Genomic DNA, 20,011 nt, shown 5'->3' on the forward strand with positions numbered 1-20,011 from the left:
AAGACTGTGAAAATAGCTAACTAAATCAATTTGATGCATTTAAGTGTCTCACTTAAACCAAAGAAAAATCTTGGTTGAAATTACACTTGAAATCTGTGTAGTGTCCGAAACTTTACGCTTCGTGTCTCTTCACAGCTCTCTTTAAAGATTAGGCTAATATTTTGACTAATATTAATGGAAAATGCACACTAAAAATGAATGCATTTTAATGGGATCTTGACACTGACGTTAAGCTCACACACAAAGTTAAAAGGTATCTAGATACCAGTTCATATCACTAGATATGAATTTAACTTTAATTTTTAATGTTAGGGAAAAAAAACACTAAAACAGGATAACTGATTACATTTACAAATGCTATAAAGAAAAAAACATCCAATACAGCAAAGTGCTTAACCCTATTCTGTCCTCCAAATGGATGTTATATTGGAAAGAGAGTCATTAAAAGCCTGTACAGGCATAAAACAACATATACAAGCATTTTTCATTAACTGCTCAATCAGGACTAGCTAAAAAAAATCCTTTATCAGTTTAGCAGTTGTTCATGAAAGAACATTGACTTTTTCATTAACTGTGTTTCACTGTCAGAGGTCATAATTTACATGAGTTTTAGCAAATTTCACTTGTTTAAGAGCTTTTAAGTCTCAAGTGACTCAGTAAACTCTGAAGGACAGTTTGAGAAGCAGCATCTATATGCAAATAAGTTAACAATCTCAGAAAGTGCACTCCCCTAAAGCCTTCTATTTGAACCTCATTAGACATCCTTTTCACATCTTCACTTCTTTTTTTATCTTTAATTTTAACACAGCTCTAAGACACTTATCTTCATGTACGATAAGTGAGAAACATTATCTCCATGATACTTCTTTTATTTTTTTTCCACACATTGGAACATGTAGGAACATACGAATCACCTCTTGTTTGAATTTCTCTAACATGGCTGAAATATTTTCAAAATAATTAGATCCTTCTCCAGCTATGAGATAATAAGCTGATTTGTTAAACCACAGCAACATGGTGGGCAACCTAATTACACTGGAGAGACTGAGTCCATCACACAGGGGACTAACATGGACTTACATGGCTCTAATGGGGGAAAACGTATTTGGTTCCAACTATTTATTTCTCCTTATCAGTATATTTCTTTTCTTTCTATACAGGTTTTCAGTACAACTCTTTTGATTAAAAAGATATTCAACTGAGCACATACGTTTCAGTAGTTCTTGGCGTTCTCATTTACCTTCTTCCATTTGTATCCATTACAGTATACACTTATTCTCCTTTGACCTGGAGATTCTATATCCTTTTCATCAGTCCCTCACCAGTCTCATTCTTTTTTCAATGGGAGACTGGGTTTGGTTTCCTAAATAAAACTCGTGATTAGCAGCAGCGCAAATAGAAAAAAGTTGTACTCCTTTCTCAAAAAGACATCTTCTCCTTCTGGCAAGCTCCACCTGCTACTGTTAAAACTACCTTAATTAAATAAGAAAGGCTGTTAGGAGCACTTCAGATTACATTGTGTTCCTTTTTGACTCAGATGTAACCACAATAGAAAAATGAAAGCTACAACACCCATCAGTTGGAGAATACTCCTAGTAATTGAAATCTTTGTTATGCACAACTTTCTCTGCTATGCTGTCATGGCTTGCAAGTTTTCCTTAGCTTTTATTTGTAATTCACATATTGTTTTCATCTTTCTTAAATGCATTAACCACAATCCCCCCAAGTGCCAATTTTGATGAGCTTGGACAGCTCAGCAGACAATAGACAAAAATAAAAATTAATTCAAACAAATATTGGGTCTCACAAAGCCACTAGTCACAAATGACATATCTAATCTCGCTTCATTGGATGGATTTTCCTTAGTTAGATCCTAATTTATGTGGACACGTGCCCATTATGCTTTAAATTGGAAAGCATCAGGTTGTCACAGAAAAGAACTATACTGCCCAAAGGACTTAGACAATTGCATCAGAAACAAGCAGGCTAGCATAAAATAGAAGATGATAAATTTTTTAGGACCACCTTCTGAGCCTGCAAGATAACATACTCAGGTTCTTTTGGGTATACATTATTAAAACTGCTTTTTGTGATCCAAATAACCACTTAAAAAAAAGGTGACAACATCAAAAAAGCAAAACAAAACAAAAATAACTACCAAAACCAACCACAGTATCACAGACATGCAGTAATACTGATAAAAAGGACGCATCTATCAGAACATTGCCTTGTTGCTGTGATTAACCTCTCAACTAGAGAAGTATAGAAGTAATATAAGTTAATTAACTTTACTATTTGTGTTCCATTTCTTCTTTGAGGTCTGATACTAGAAATCTGGCATAGCAGCTTGTCAAAAAAAACCCACCAGACCACACATATAGCAGCTCTCATCTTTCAGATGATTCAGGCTTTATAACCACATAAAAGTGTATTTTTAATGTGAAATTACAAATATAAACTGGGTTGTGTTAATCACTTCTAACTGCAGACAACGTTTTGTAAATATAAGCTTGCTCAGGAAGTACAAGAAAACCCAAATTCTGACAGTTAATTCATTGTTCCAAATCATTAGGCAAAGCATGTTTAATCTCCTTTCTTCAACAATTAACGTAGCATTAAATAGCCACATAGAAAATATCATAAATAGCACCGTTGAACCTTCCCATACTAAGTGATTTTGGTCAGTAATTAACTACACATCTAAACGGACAATACTGAGAATAGCATGAATATATTAGGTAAGATTTAAGTAATTAAAATTAAAATTGTATACGTAATGAATGCCTGCAATTACACAAAAAATTTGGGTAATTACACAGTGAAATAATCAGTTATGAATTGAAACCTACTGCTTAGGCATGTAGCTTCCCAGGCTATACTTGCAGTTGCCAGAAGCACAGTTTAGACATGTAGATGAAGACAGATAGACAGTAATCTCATATTTCCACAGAAACAGGAAGTTTGACATTTTCAGTAGAGACTACCTTCAACTGCACGCAACTGGAAACCTACGTAAGGGTAAGTTTCAAGTTTCAACTTTTGCTATCTTGTTCCTTCTACCGTATCTTTCACACTATATATGTGTACATATACATATATATATAATTATTTTGAAAACAAGCATCTAGCTTCAAGGAAAAGAAGCGCTATACTCATTGCCTGAAATTCTCTTTATGTTATGTTGGTTTCTTACCAAGTTCTACATCCTGATCATCAGTAAGAACAAGGATGATGTTTGGGCGGATGTTTCTACGGTCTCTTTGAAATCTTCCCTTCAGACGCTGATTTAACAGGAAAGCTGAACTTCCATCCAACAGTGATAAAACCATCATCATGAATAATCCAAGGACAATACTATGCTGTGCCATATTGTGTTGATTTAGTTTTCCCTCTGAACAACGTATGTTAATGGCTTCCACTTCTTTTCTGTTTGCAAGTCTCCTATAAGGAAGAGAGAAACGTATTTATTTATACTTTTCCCTCACCACCCACTTCCCAAAGGAACAACAACAAAGTTATCTCCAAAGAAGTGAAAAGCAATATATCTAAAATTATCTAACTCTTAAGACAAAAAAAAGGAAAGTAACAACAAAGTATTTTTCTAGTACTAACTAGAAACAGAAACTTGAAAAATTCACAGTTCATAAGCTGTTACCTACATATGCAATTAGGTATGCTCAAATTCAGCAGCAATTTCAAGGGTTCAGTAGAGAATCAAACTCTTACTCCTGCTTTGACACATAAAAAGTAATCTCCTTATTTAAGGTTCTTAGATGTATTGAGATGACATTTTTGCTTACTGCATCAAAAATGCAGATGTTGAAAACACATCTATCTATATTTTTAAGCAGGACTCTTGTAAAATTTACTGAGTTTACAACACATTTTTATACTCACAAAGAATCGTCAAATTAGATGACTTCTAATACACTGTTTTAGTTCGCAGATTTCATTAGAGTACAGAGCTGTCCAGACCCTGAAACTATTGTAGGATACTGTTTGAAGTCTCCAGCTTTGATGATACTGTGATATCCTTTCAACATTTCTGTTGGTTTCCAAGATTTTAAAGTATAATTGAGTATTGAAGGCTACTACTGCAAATGCTTGGGAACACGCTGAAATGTTTTGCACTGCCTTAGATTTTACTTCACCATAAATACAGTTCCCCAAAATTGAGTTGTTTGTAAAACAGAGCAAAACTAACTGGCACTGCTTCTTCCATTGAGCCAGAAAAGACTGTCTGGCCATTCCTCCAAGAAGATTCCTAAAAATGAATGAGCATGCTGAAGCATTTTTGAAATCACAGTTATGCTCAGTGGTCCTCTGGTATAAGGGGATTTTCTCCTGCTTTCATAAGTCAAAATACTGACACGAAACTGTAGAGAAATATCAAGTACTAATTATTTCATCAGACCTAGTGATCAATGAGTCAGTTTCTGATGGATTCCCTACTTGCTGCTCACCACTTCCTGGACTGTTGCCAACGATCTCTTGCAACGCAGTGAAAAAAAAAAAAATCAATTAATAATGACACAAGGGAGGCTCTCTGCTTTTTGTAAAGACCAGAAATGCCTGAGAAGAAAGAACCTAGCCAAGTATATTTCATCCAAATAAATACATTGGCTATTCTGTTCCTATAGCCACTTGGGAAAACAATTTTTCCCCAAGCAGATTATTTCATAGCCATGTTATTACTTCATCTCTCTCAGTGCCTGTTCTTTGAGATAAATTTTTATTAAGAAAGTTCTCATGAAATAGCAAAACCACTGGTCTGAAAAATTATACTCAGATTCTATGCTTATTTAAGAAATATGTATTTAATTTTCATATAAGTCAACAGATATGTACTATAGTATGATGCAATATTTACTAAGGCTGCTTTCCAAAAATGTATGCTAATAGGTTTTTGAAGAAAAGAAAAATCCTTCTTCCTTAGTAGTCTCTCTATGGAGTTTCACTAGCAGGTGAAATTAACTTTCTTCATCGTAAATAAAGATTAATTTTACACATCTTAGCACTTATTTGAGTGGGTAGGGAAAGAGAAAAGTCCAGCTTCCTAAATTCACAGATACGGCTTTAGTACCTCTGCTGCTGATCAGAGATTTGCCAGGCTACAGCAGAATGAACACCGATAAGTCCTATCAATTTTCATTCCTTGTACTCAGAATTCCATCTGCAGCAGTAGAACTGGGAAGAATCATGTCAAATTCAATGTGTTACTATTGTCCAGAGTAGTCAAAAGCAGCCTGAGAAGCAAATCTGGATCTGTTTCAAAACAGAAGGGAAAAAAAAAAAAAAAGAGTTAGTTTAGCAGGCATACGTATACTCCTAGACACCGGCTTTCTAGGGCAAAGACGTAGAGAAATGGCTTCTGTTCTTCAAAGATTATTCCATATGTATTTCACTTAAACAACAACAACAAAAAAGGAAATGAATGAATAACATAGACGTTTTCATTGTTTACATTTTTCTGAAGGTCTAAAATCTAATGTTTTCTTTTTCTTCAGTTCTACACTAGCCAATTACTTCCCTGAACAATAGCATTTGCTGTCATTTCTTGCAGCCTTTGGAAGGCTGTCCGTTCTTGCTGCATCTGCTCTTAACTACACTCACTGAAGAGTGCTGTGCATATGATAATCTTCCTCGTGTTTTTCTCACTTCTTTTAAACAAACGCATGGAAGTAACCTTATGGCCTCTCTCCCTCAGTCTGTCTTTTCCTCAAAGTTTATTGCCCCTCACTCACTCCATTGTATTTAAAAATAGAAGTTGTCCCCAGCTCAGAGTTGCTTATCTATCCGTGAAATATTTAACACATTCAGGGATCTACTTAAACTGCTGTTCCACAGCTACTTTACCAAACATGTACGTTTACAGTTAAAAGAATTAGTTATATGAGAGGATGCTGCGGATGGAGGAGAGAACTTCATGTAAAGTACAACAGTCATTTTATTTTCTCCCAAAACCTGTTATCTCTTTCTCATCCCCCTCCTCAATGGAAAATTGTCAACTATTTTGATGAGTTATGTTCCTGTTATTATCAGGGTAAGTGCTGCCAGGAACCAGCTCAAAGCATGTAATTACATGCAAAACTCACACCAGTAACTAGGTAAGAAAATTAAAGCAATTTTAGAAAATAACCTATTTCTTAAAACACGTACTCATAAAAGAAAGACATGCCACTACTAACAGCATATTTACTGTAAAACCTAAAAGCCAGCTTTAAATAGTTCTCAGAATAGTAACAGAAGAGTCTCCTGCATGGACTGCCAGTGGTCAAATATAGATCGGTATTTTTAACCCCTTACCTTCAGTGAACTTCAGGGAAGGAAACATGCCATAAAGTGCGTTAACAATTCCCCATTTCTATCAACAAGCTTAAATTGTGACTCAACAGTAGCAGGGAGAGTCTGCCGGCAATGCCCCAGTCTGCCTTCACTTTTAATGTAGCACCCACTCCAGTGATGCATTTTGTTCTGAGTGGCACAGATGGTCTGCTGCTTTATGTGTCTCTGCAGGCCATCCTCCAATATTAAAGATGCTTGATCCGTAGTGGTTCTCATGAGAATTAGGTATGCCCCTTGTTTTCTCCCAGATAACAATTATGAACTTGACCAGTCTGGCCACTCCTGTTTTATATTTAGGGAAGTGCTGTCACAAATGCATCAAACATTCTGCAGCTGGGTCATCAAGCTGAGCTTTATTAAGCCTACAACCTTCGAGCAGGATGCAGTAGAGAAAGTCTGGTCCTCTTATTTTCTATGGTTTACGGTTGAGTTTAACAAGTCCCTGACTCCCTTCATAGCCTGAATTAGATACAGCTGCCTCTTTTTGTTCTTAACTCCTGCTAGTATGGGGAACAAGAACAGTGCCAAACTCTGTTCTCCTGTGTGGCAGCACAGAACACTGCGCTAAGTCACATTATAATAGTTGCAGATTTTAGTGCATTTATTCTATTTATAAAAGTATGGAGACAAGTTCTGTTCCTAAGTAGCAGTTACACCAAGGAAAGACAACTTCTTTTTAATACTGCCCTCAGTAATTATTGTCAGTTCCACTGCAGCGCGGGCAGGATGCACAAGGATGACTGATGTCAGTTCTATCCCCAGATGGTGTTGTTTTTTTTTTTTATCAAGCTATTGATTAGTATTGCTTGGCACAGATGTAACATCACTGCCTGTCAACCCAGCAGCTGATAGCAGCTGGCACACAGTGCTGCTCCAAGCCTTGCCAATGCCAGCCACTATCACAACTGTCCCGTGCACAAACCTAGTGCAACTTCACTGAAGTCAAACAATCACGTTATGTCAACATAATCAGGAGTAGTACCTGACTCTTACTGTAACAGAAAAAGCACAAACATACCAAATTAATTCTTATATCAGATATGTAAGTTAATCCTGCTTTAAGACTCTTTCTACAAAGCTTTCTCTAGTTCTGCTTTCGTTAACTATTTTTTTTTTTTTAAGTACACTGCAAAAAACACTAAGTACAGAATTGGTGTGGCAGCCACAACAGAACAGGGTAACAGCATGAAAGGCACGAAGTGGAACTGCACAGTAAGGGAAAGCAGGTTAGCAACAATCAACACACACCTGCTCCACATCCAGCTGGAGTCCATACCAGGTGCGTTATTTAAGCACACTTAGGTGTGCCATTTGTCCACTGTTTAAAGTCATTGAAATACATGGTGGCGGATCCATTCCCTAGCAACCAACCCAATTAAAACCAATTTGCCAGTTAAATGGATTCAGCCACAATACTGTTCTCTTAACTCTCAAGTCACTCCTATACATATCAGGTTTGGTTATGACACTCCTTTTTCACTGAGGCTGTCAGCCATCAGTTGAAACCATTACATTTTTTTTTTTGTAAAAGACACAAACAGTTTTATTTGTGAACTGGGAGGATTCCTGCTGGTAAGTGAACCAGGTTCTCAGGGGAAGGCTGAAATAATCGTTCATGCTGTAATCTAACAACATGTGGTATCTTCTAGTACTTTGGTACGTACTCTTTTTTTTCCCCAGACAGTCAGAAGTTTAAGTACAGCTAAGCGTGGCTCCCAGTGATGACAGCTGTGCTGATTTACCTATCCATACCGTGGCTCAATTATTTTTCTTCACAAGCAACCAACATTTCTTCAGAAGTCAGGAACGGAGCTTCCAGACTTATCAGGGCGTTAAATTACCATGCAGATGAATTCTCCTGAATTGCTTTCCTTACGCTGGTGAACTCCATACGAAAACTAAATATTTATCAAAGGGAAGCCTACGTTCATTATGGAATCTCTTCCTTATTATGCAACTTCCTTCCAACTAACATTGAATTGTAGTTCAGTTACAGTTTTTCTTAGGGCTTTGTTTTAAAAAACATAATATACTCTTCACACATCCATACCATTCTTCTTATTCACTACTTGCGTATTTTTACTACAGATTTCCTGTAAGTCACAGTACTCATAAGTCTTCAGGTAGGTTGCATTGCTAATTGGATCCCCCAAACCCACAGAAACAAACATGCATTTCTGCACTGTGTGCAGATAACAGCCCAACAACAACTTCTAAGAGATTAAGAATTACTCCCCTATTATACTTATTATCCTCACGTCTTCATAAACCATAAAGACGCCGATTTTAAAGATAATTGTATTGCCTTGTGCTACGTACAATAACCGCAGATGTACCAGAAGGAAATTAATGCAGGAGCATTAAGATAGGAAAGGTAGGCAAGAACAGTCGCTGACACATTCTATCAAGTAAACAGATTTTTTGCAGCTACATATAGAAACAAATCCTGTTCTGTACATATACATCCGTTAACACATACAGACGTTCAGCCGCATGCATTACCCGGATGCACACGATGATTTATGAAACGAGAGGCTAAGTGCTATAGCATCAGTTGTCTGCGAACTCTTCCTCACGACCACCGCCCCCGGGCAGCGCCCGCCGCGGGCTGAGCTGCGATGGCTGCACCGAGCGCCCGCCGCGCCGCGCCCGGCTGGGGCTGAAGGGCGGCGGCGCCGCGGGGAGCAATGCGGGGAGCAACGCCGGGAGCTCCCGAAGGCACGGCCGCACCGCATCGCCCCCGTCTGCCTTCCCAGCCCCTTCTCTCCTAACACCCCGCTCAACTTCCAGCTCCGGCCGCTCCCTACGCTGCGCGAGCCCTCGCTACACGAGCCCCTCCGCCCGGCTCCCCGCCCGGTTCGGCCTCCGGAGCCTCAGCCGCGGGGCACCGCCGCCCCCTCCCCCGCCGCGCACTCACCGCGGAGCCGGCTCTCAGCCGCGCCGTGCCGCCGCGCTGCCAGGCCGCCCGCGGAGCGCCGCGGCGGAGAAGCGCATCCTCGGGCAGCGGCCGAAGCCTGCTTCCGAGTAAGCGTTCGGAGGAAGCGCTCGGGCGGGTGCTCCGCTCCACCCGCCCCGTCCTTCTTCCTCTCCCTTCTCCTTTCCCCGTTTAAAAAGTTCATTTACCTCGAAGATCCTCCTCCCAGCATTGACGCAACGCCCCGGCGGCGCGCAGTGGAAACCTGTTCCTCCGGCCGCAGCTCGCCCCGAGCCCGCCGGCGGCTCCGCGGGTTGCGGCTGTGCCCCGGGGCCAGGCCCCCGCCGGGGGAAGGGTGAGCAGAGCCCACCGGGCAAACGGAACGCTCCGAGGGGGCGGGGGAGAGAATTAACGGCCCCTCGTGGGTCGTGGTCCTCTCGTAAGCGGCCCGGGGAACCCAAGGAGACCTCGAGCACTGCCCCCTGCCCTGGTACAACAGCCCCTCACACTTGTGCAAGGGAAATTAAGGGACACAGTACTTGATGGTAACTGAGAAAAGCTTAACTGAGCTCCTTGAGGCGGTGACTTGGAACAAAATCCATCATACAACAAAAAGTAATGGTGTTCAAATAAGTATCTAAATACAGGTCATCTTCAGTGGATTCTTTAACAATGTCTAAGAACAGCTTTCAAAGCTATTGATTTATTAGCACTTTATGAAAATCATAATTTTCTTCAAACATTACACTGGTGACAGCATCACACTGAGCTTACTCACAATTTACTACTAAATCTAATATGAATTACACACAGATCCCAAATTCCTCGGTACTGAGCTTCAATGTTCTCTACTACAAAGTTTCAAGCATACATCTAACAATAGAAAGAATTTTAGTGCCGCTATTTTCATCATAAAATGATGCTACAGTGAAAATGGGTTCATGTAGTTGAGAAAGGACAGGATACTGCTTCTCTGTGCGAGAAGAACACTCAGTGGAAGAAGAGCAGTAAGCGACTGAACAGAAAAAGAAGATCCCATCATTTTGCTCCTCGAAGTCCAAACCAGCAAGGGAATACGATAGTTCCTGAAAACTCTTAAAGAAAATGACCAACTGTAGTTTCAAGGAAAAAAGTCAGCACAGGAGAGACATGTAGGAGGAACCATAATTGTGTGGGAAGTAAATATTTTGAAAAGCCATGCAGGATATATTAAATAATGAAAATGTACTTGTTTAATTTATGATTTATTTGGATTTTTGCCTTAAAACAAACATTGCTTCCAGTGACCTAATTCTGACTTTGCTGGAGAAGGCTAATCGTCCTGACCCTTCTTCATTAGGCCACATTCTTCGCTACATACAGTGTGACCCCTGACCAGCTCTAATGAAGCAGCACAGATCCCCCCCGTACAGCTGCAGCACCGGGGGGGAACCTGCCAGCTGTGCTCAGGAACCACCAGCACAAGCAGAGCACTTTCTGTCAGTACAACTGCATCCACACTAGGGGCTGCAATGGTACAACTGTGTTAGTGCAAGTACACCACTCCTCAACAGTGAGTTGCACTAATACAAAAGGTGTATGTAAAACAGGCGCTATCTGTTGCCAGCATTCTGATACAACTGTTATATTGCTTTCTAAGTTAGCATTTGACCTTTTGGTAGTGACTTCCATGTTGTGATAAAACAATTTACAGACAACCAAGTTTTACAGCACACCTGTGAGCTGTGATGTTCCATTTCCACATGTTTTAGACACAAATTTGAGTCGGATAAGGCAGATGAGTCACGCAGAGCCAAAAAGACATTCAGCAGCAAGGTCAGGAACAGAAACCAGGGAACTCAGCAGTCCTGTGTCCTAACCACAGGCCAACAGTGCGCTATCTGCAATGCACAGACTCTACAAACCAGCTCTAAAAGGACTGCAAACAGTAACTACCAAGTCAGAAGGAAGCTTGCTGCACAAGGTTTGCTACACTGTGGTCGGCATACTACACTAGAGAAGGAAGCGCACACGCTCCCTTTTTAAAGGGATTTTTCTAGAGCACTGTAAAAGGGATTTTCAGTCATAAGGAACACATGACCTAATAAAGTTTCATTGTGAACTTTCTTCAACAAGCTACAATCAACAAAGACACTAAAACTAGCATTAGCAACAGCGGTGTAACAATCTAAATTTGATTTAGCATCACTGGAAAATCTGTCGCAGCAGATCATTCATTTCAACAAAAGGGTAAATTCACCTCACAGTCAGTGCATGTAATTTCCATTAATGTTAATGGCAGTTATGCAAGTGCATTAAGAGGATAATATACCCCCTGGTTTGTGACAACCCTGCAAAGTGAAAGGTGCTTCCTCTTGAAGAGAATGGAGTTTCCAGCTCATGCATTTCAAAATAACTTCTTTTGGCACTGTTACAAACAGGATAGATAACTATTATATGTACTTGAAGAACAGTTTCCGAAGTTACAGCAGTTTAGCAATTTTAGCTCATTTTTCTAGTGCCAAAAATTCAAAGGATATAGGCACATTTAAAATGCTGTGGTTTATTTGAAGTCTCAGGCAACAAAATCACGTGAAATTACTGGTAAAACAAGAAGGCCTGAAAGACTGCTGGTGTAAGGGGGAAGGAATGATGTAGGTTTATGCTTTTTAAATGAAACAAATCCTCTTCATTCACAAACTGTAAAAGAATTTTGTGTATATATAGACCATCAAAAAAAATAAATCTGGAGTCCAAGAGCTAAAAGAAGAAGGAAGACCATTTTTTCACTCCCAGTTTTTTCACTGCACATCAACAAATAAATTTCAGCTCTCTCACAGCATGTCATTTAACAGATTGGAGTTATTTTACTGTACCTCAGAACAACAAATATTGCCAATTACCCAAATAATTAGTCTGTAAAATCCCTGGATATACCTACTGAAATTAGGAGGAAGCAGATGTGCAGGCGTTTATTTGAATATCATCACACATCTATCAGCATACTGAGGCAATGATCCCTCTCAAAATTAGATCTACAGTTTCTCTGCACACCTTACTTTGAAGTAGTGTGGCACAGAAGAATAAGTTGAACAACCCATGTTGGAACAATTACTGAACTATGGATTTGGGCACCAAGGGGAATCATTTTGACCCAGCTGGCAGATAGTGGGAATCCACACCATTATCTTCCCATCAGTTCAGGGACAACAGCCAGTACCCAAGGGTGGAAAAAGCAGTGATGGGCAACTGTACCCCCATCACAGAACATGAGGAATAGAAAGAGAGCACATCTGAAAACTCTGGGAAATGACAAGATAGTCAGAGAGTTCAGTCATTTTAAAAAAATAAAACAACACAAACCAACTAACTCCATAAATGGAAGAAAAAGAACATGCTGCTTGAGAAATCTTTTTCACTGTTGCCAATATAATGTGCTTTCAGAGCTCAAGTATTGCTCTCTTCTATCTCATGGAACATGAGAACAGAACAGCTGATTTTCACGCTTTTAAGTACGTCATTCAATGCTTTCCAACTCTTCTTGCTAGCCTTTATCTTTGTAGTTATTCATCACATGTAAACCTCTCAAATCATTGGTCATTTTGATCTCTCTTTTCTTTTTTTCCTGTTTTTCAATTCAGACACGTGCTCAGAGCCATCTTTAAAAACTTAGAAAAAAAGCCAGCAATAGAATACAATTCTGACCTCACCTTCTTTTTCTCAGGGTACCATACCACTGTAATCACTCTAGAGTTGTACTAACTAAACTGGTCAGACCTTTTTCAAATACAGATATTACGTTCTTAAAATTTCTTTAAACAACTGCATTTCAGTTGCATAAAACACGCACATATTGCTTCAACAACAATTCAGAGTACTACTAAGAAGGCACAATATGAGACCCAATGTTCAATGCTGTGATCCCACACACCGTATGCATTTCACATTGCATATCCAGCTCAAAATATTTTTGTGGGCGATTGCTTCACTCTTATCTTTCAAAGTGAAGTTGCGCTTCCTATACATATGCGATCATGTTATAGAATATAATTGTTTACACATTGTGAGGTGCCATGAAAATGGAAAAGGGGAAGACAGCCAACAAAAGAAAGAAGGGAAAGTTTCACCTTGTCCTAATGATCCAAATGCTAAGCAGTGGATTGGCTCTTCTGCTTACTCTTAAGCATGAAAATACAGATTTAGTATGCTGTTTGGATTTAGTTACAGCAGTGAGTTTACAAAGTCAAGAGAAAATAATTTCTAGGCAAAGATAAATCAAATGATCTTAAGCATAGCTCACAACAGTTGATGCAAGTCATTTAGCGAAATATTGAAGCAGTGAAGATGATTGGGAAGTTGTACCAATAACAAAAGTAACATCCTAGTGCACTGATAGTTTATCTACATGGATAACAAACTCAAAACAAAGCTTCTTGTAAAGCTAAACAGAAATTCACAGCAAACATTATTTATTAGAATGATTCTGAGGTGCACATACAAAATTAATGTGCGCTGAGCATTAATATTATTAATGAGGCTCAATGATGCATCTTAGTATCTACACAAGTATGAACTGTTGTTGGTCACACAGCTCCTATAACAAAGAAATGGTGGAAAAAAGAAACAAATGAACAACAAAAAAAACCAACCAGCCCTTCTTTTTCCCTATTTATAAATTATCCTTAGAACAGTTGTTTGTAAGCCAACAATGATTTAATATTCTTTTTAATAAATTTTTTTTCCTTTTCATAAAGAATTCAAATGTGTTTTGTTTTAAACATCTTGATCTCATTTCCCTTGGTAGGCTTTCAACATTTTAGTATGGTGTGTAAGCTGCCTCTTTTTCTGATGCTGAAAATGCATGGATATAAAGCAATGGGATAAGAATCAAAAAGATGCATTCAGTTAACTAATGACCACTGCTCTCCTTCCTCAGCATACGGCAGTATGGAACACAAGAAATGAAGCACTTACATTCACTTTTAGTAAAACTTCTCTTAGAGAAGTCAATAGCCATTGCCCTTATTTCAATAAGATTTTGTAAGAAAATAGTAAAGTAAGTAACAAAAAAAAATGCATTTCTGATTAGAAAGTGTTAGAACAGAGACATGACATATCAACTGGTACAAGATGGATAGCACAGCAAGCCTTAACTTCATCTATCGTATTCATTCTTTTCTATACATTCAATATAAGTAAAGGATATCAGAAAAGGGGTTTAGAAAATTATATAATGCATGAAACCAGTATCTCTAACAAGTATCATTATTTCTTTCTAAGAGTGTAATGAATGTTAACAGTGAGTCTCATCTTTGGAAGGTGTTCTGCAGATGTCCCTTGAGGGTTGGAACGGATCCATCAGAAACAGAGCGGTTACTCTGTGAGAACTGTTCACCTAGCAGCTGTTGGCATGGCTCTCCTTCACTGGTCCATCTGCAAGGACCAGGAGAGTTTCTCTGACTCAGTAATGCTCTAAATGCACTTTGCAACTTTAACAATATTCATGTGTTCATATAATAAGATCTGATTTTTTTCCCATGTTTCAAAAAAATTTCAGCTGATTATATCTAAGTGCTAAAAATCAGTCTTCAGCTACTCTCTGTGCTCAGATTCTACGTAATTAGATTCCTTTTTCATATCTTCTTATATAAGCAGCTAAAAGATAACCTGACTAGTATCCTGGTCTTCTACCTAATTATCTTAGTTTAAACCTTTTATTTTCTTTCTATAATGCAAGTATCCATTTCAGGTCATTTATATCTACATTTTCTTCATGTGTAGAGCATATTACAAGAATCCATCTGAGTCCCTCTGCTATTCAATAGTGTCCTTTTGAATTATTATTCGTAATCATAATTTCTCCTTTCATTTGAGAAAATAACATGCTATTTTCTATAGACGTGCAAGAAGCATTCTCTCTATTTGTCATTAAAAAAATAAGTAACTCATCATCACTATAGGAGCCTTACTGGCTACAACTATATTTGGCAAAGAACAAATTTAGCCCAATTGGTCCCTCTAACCATGTATTTTCTTTCTTTATTAAACTTCAGAGCTGCCCTGTGATATCTGAGCCTATATTCCTTAATTCAGGCAGAATTTCATCACTAAATTTAGTAGAAGCTAAGTCTGTATTTTTGTCACTACCAAGTCCTTGCATTACCAGTGAGCATGTTACAGGTCACAATTTTTACATATACTAAGCATCGTTTACACACCTAACACAGAGTGAATTGATTTTTCAGAAGTGGTTAGCACCCATGGGAAACAGTTCTGAAAAACTGCATGGTTTTTCTTAGGTCCTGAAATTGCAGTTGAACACTTGATGTATGGTAATACAATTTTTTTTTTTTTTTTTAACTCATACTTCAGGTAGCTTCACCTTTTTCTTAGACCTCATAACTCTCATACTTGATTACAGTAATAATTCTTGAGAAACTTGCTTGTCCCAGGTATAAAAGAAATCAGCTCCCCTACAAACAGTAACACCTAGCATGAGAATATCTGAGTGCATTTCCAAGACAAGACTGTTAGTTGGACAAAATTCTTACCATGCCCTGAAATGCTGATCTGTACATTGTAGATAAAAACCAATTTGTTGAAATGAGATTTTACGCTCAAAATCCATTTCTGAAGATTTGGCTTCCCAAGGTTTTCTGAAAAGCCATGTTGTGCCTGCAAGGAAAAGCTCTGGGAAGCACCTGTCAAGCCATTACACAGATTTTTAGTAATAACTGTTGTAAAACCAAACCAAAACAAACAAACAAACAAAAAACCAAAAAACCAACAACAAATGAATGACAGTAAACTGACAATATTTATCATTCAATATTAAGATTTTTGAATGTTATTTACTGGCAAAGAAACAGATCAAAACAAAATCCAGGCTGGATTTCCAGCTGAATGGGTTTTAAAAAAAAGACCAAACTAGTACGTGAAGTAAAGTGAAATGACTTTTTCTAATCCAGAAAGGCTCTGGCAGTGGTACTACATAATCCCAAGGTGGATTTCCCACTTTCCAACAGACTTTTGGCTTGTGCTTTTCTAAATGCACACAAGATTGTAGAGCAAATTTTGTTCTGCCTTCCATCAGTTTAATGCAAAGCAACTGAAATAGTCTAGTACATTTTATCAAGAAGAAAGATTTTCAGTGAACAGAAATGCATTTCACCAAAGATACTGTGACACATTTGCTAAATGAGAATCTATTGAAGACTCCCTGTTTTACAATTAAAAACCTCTATAATGCCTAGAGCAATTTTGTTGCTTTTTGTAACTGTCTTGGGCATAAAATTATTGCAAAATGTGGTGGTTCCAATATCCAAGACAGGAAAAATAAGAAATATATGCTAATAGTATGTCAGTATTGGGCTCATCAAGTCAAAAGCAATGTAAGTTACAGAGGTAGCACCTGTTCAGAATGTTTGTTTTTAAATGTTGCATGAGTTAGTAGATGTTTGAAACAAAGTAGTGTATCACCTGTCAGAAGGAAGCTGATAACATTTCAAATGTTAACACTGGAAAAGGTGCTTTTTGTTTTGTTTTCCTTAATGGACAGAATTTTTATTTTTTATCTAAACAGCAGAGTAAAATCTCTCTTAGGAACCATATTATTTGAACCATATGACAACTGAATGCTAAGAAGTTAGAAGTAATATTTCATCTTCCTGTCCAGGCAGTACAGGCATATTTCAACACACTGTTCATGGCCTATAAAGACTGTAAAAGCCTTTTCACTAACAATTGCAATAGTGTTTTTTGAAGCAAAATAAACATTTATTTTACTTGAAGCATTCTTTAATATAGACATCTAATTCATTACGATTTAGAACAATCAAAAAGCAGAAGTGACCAATCTCTCAAAATATGGAAATGCTTTTAAAATTTATATTTGCAAAGAAGAAAGCAGCATTTTGAAAGTATGCCCAGATTTCAGTTGCTGAAACTGAACTTGTGCAGAGAGAAACAACAGAAAAGCTATTCCTGAGTTACTGCTACAGACTGTCAGATTTGAGCATAGGGTGCTCAAATCACGTATCATGACCAGCCATTCCCCACTGTGCCTGATCTTTTGCAATCCAAAAGCAGCTTCTTGTTTGGCTGGCACTGTAAAAGAGGAAGCTGACATCTGCATCAGAACGTTGCATTATCATATGGCAGTACAGCGCAGATGCGAAGTCACTTGAAAATCTTCAGCTTTTTATAGATGAAAATATAAAAGTTATAATTCTGTTAGATTTTTAGTTTAACTGGTTTAACATATTTTAGATTGCCTAATATTTTTTTGCTTACCTATTACTGTCCATAGTTGGATCTCAAACAGATTTACAAATTAAGGAGTCTTTATTATATTGATCGAGTAATCGAGCTGTAATAGGTAAGATGACTTGCACAAGGTCAGCTCAGCAGGCCAGCAATCCACCCACCTGCAGATACCGCAGGCTGCAAACCACTGCTCCATTTGCCAGCCTACCCATTTCCTGCCTGAAGCCCATGTACTTCTGGGGCTCCCCTATGAGGGCAGGCTGAGAGACCTGGGGCTGTCCAGCCTGGAGAAGAGAAGGCTCTGGGGAGACCTGATAGTAGCCTTTCAGTATCTAGAGAGGGGCCATAAGAAACAGGACAGACTATTTGGCAGTGTTTGTTGTGATAGGACAACGGGAAATGGTTTCAAAAAAAAAAAAACAAAGAGGGAAGATTTAGATCGGACAAAAGGACGAGTTATTTTACAATACCTATGGTGAGGTACTGGCATAGGCTGTCCAGAGAAGAGGTGGAAGCCCCACCCTTGGAGACATTCAATTCAGACTGGACCCGGCTGTGACCAACCTGATCTGGCTGTGAGCGTCCCTGTTCATTGCAGGGACGTTTGTCTGGATGACCTTTAAAGCTCCCTTCCAGCTTAAAGATTCTATGATTCTACTACAACTATCAAAAAGGAATTTGTTTACTTTGATCCCATAAGGATCATAGGCCAAGAACAATAAGACGAAAAAAAATTGCAGCTGAGTGCTCCCTTCCCAGAAAAAATATGTTCCAGTCGAGTCCTCTTCAGCAGTGCTTAATTGAGGTCTCTGCTGTAAGAGATCAGGACTAATATATTTAAACATAAAGCAGATTTGTCTGTTGCAGAGCTGATAACAGTCACTGGTGTTAACTCACCAGATTTGCATAGCTATATCAGATTGCATTCAACAACAAACTGCTGGGAGGATGCTCTGACACCACCGTGCTGTATGCACACTCCTCACAGCACTGAGGAGCTCCTCTGTTGCTAACAAGATCTGAAGTTAGAGAAACTACCACTCATCTGTTTTTGCCTTGTGATCAAATTTGAGTATCAGAGAAACCTCAAGGGCTTGTTTTGACTTTTGAAAGCACTTATTTCTCAAACTAGAGTTTTTTTCCTTGAAGTAGCACTCCTCTTTTTCACATTTTCTCCTCAAAAATCTCTGCAAGTTCTTATTTTTCTCACACACCCCCAGTTGCGAGCGTGTGTCTGACAAATGAGGAGGTAAAAATCTCAAGTTGAGAGGAAACTCCTTGCTGTGGGAACCATTACTAAATATATATATACACATATATTCTATCAAACTTTAGGATGGCCTGAAAGGATCAAACACATAACAGAAAGGCTGACCTTAAGCCATTCTGTCTGTTTCAACACGTTCAAAAACATTGTAGGGGTAACTTCATCCAAGGAGACTGTGCTAGATCATGAACAACAACAACAAAGATTTAGACTTACATTTCCAGATTATCCAGTACTGCATAGATCTAATCTTAATGATCATAAACAATCTTATGCATGAAAATGTTACTCTCCTTGCTTTATTAGGTATAGAACCAGAATGCTAGCATTTGCCTATCAGACCTAAATGCAAGGCAAAAGATGAGATGGAAACACTTAATTTAGCAGGCTGTGTTACAGAACCAGGGCTCCTCAGACCTTTTTTGCAGTAGTAATCTCATAGCAAGCCTTCTCACGTTTATAGCAGATATTTCTTCAGTTTGCAATATGCTGATCTCTTTATCCTCTCACTGTTAAGTCTAAAGAAAATGAATTTAGTGAAAATATTCATTAGATCTGCCCCAGTGACCACAGAGATGAACCAAGGTAAGTTAGAAGATTAGTTCCTTAGTAGCTTGATCAGTTTAATGTAAAGAAATGAAAGAAACAATTAAATGCTATTGCAAATAGTCATAGCATGGATATAGATACTAATAACTATAGTCAGATCTTAAACCTTATACGATGCAGGTGCTTTTGTTTTCACACGTATCAGTTCCTGATTATTCCCTTTTTATGACAGCTCTGTGATCACAATCTATTACCTTGGTGCTTTCTTCCCACATCACTTATGATGCACTCTACTGCATGCAATCTATTTGCTGCTGGAATCGTTCCTTGGTCTACAGGCAGTGAGAAAACTGTGTTCCAACAGCAAAGGCAGGTAAGTGCAACAGGAAATCGGGCTCAAAAAAATTCTAGAAAGAGGAGTCAGTTACACTTAGGTAAGACAATAACACAGAATTGTCCATTTTGGAAGGGACCGAGAAAGCTCGTCTTGTCCGACTCCTTGACTAATTCAGGGTTAACCAGAAGTTAAAAGAACGTTATTGAGGGCATTTTCCAAATGCCTCTTGAGGACTAACAGGCATGAGACATCAACAACCTCTCCATGAAGCCTATTCCCTTGTTTGACCACCATCACAGTAAAGACCTTCTTCCTAATGTCTGAACCTCCCCTGCTGCAGCTCTGTGCCATTCCC

General features: G+C 38.6%; 1 protein-coding gene across 6 annotated transcripts in view; it reads right to left on the reverse strand.

The window, feature by feature from the left end:
* The window catches only part of SULF2 (sulfatase 2), a 145,734-nt gene that overhangs the window by 56,385 nt on the left and 69,338 nt on the right, over positions 1–20,011 (reverse strand). For 3 of the 6 annotated variants that reach the window (XM_021417155.1, XM_021417156.1, XM_021417154.1), the window contains 2 exons: positions 5,084–5,265; positions 3,194–3,441 (listed from right to left, as the gene is read on the reverse strand). In XM_021417155.1, coding sequence (XP_021272830.1) covers positions 3,194–3,368 — 175 coding nt within the window. In that variant the 5' untranslated portion in view covers positions 3,369–3,441; positions 5,084–5,265. The other 3 variants (XM_021417159.1, XM_021417153.1, XM_021417158.1) reach the window with 2 other exon arrangements.

Source organism: Numida meleagris, chromosome 19, assembly GCF_002078875.1.
Source record: "Numida meleagris isolate 19003 breed g44 Domestic line chromosome 19, NumMel1.0, whole genome shotgun sequence".
Lineage (NCBI taxonomy): Eukaryota > Metazoa > Chordata > Aves > Galliformes > Numididae > Numida > Numida meleagris.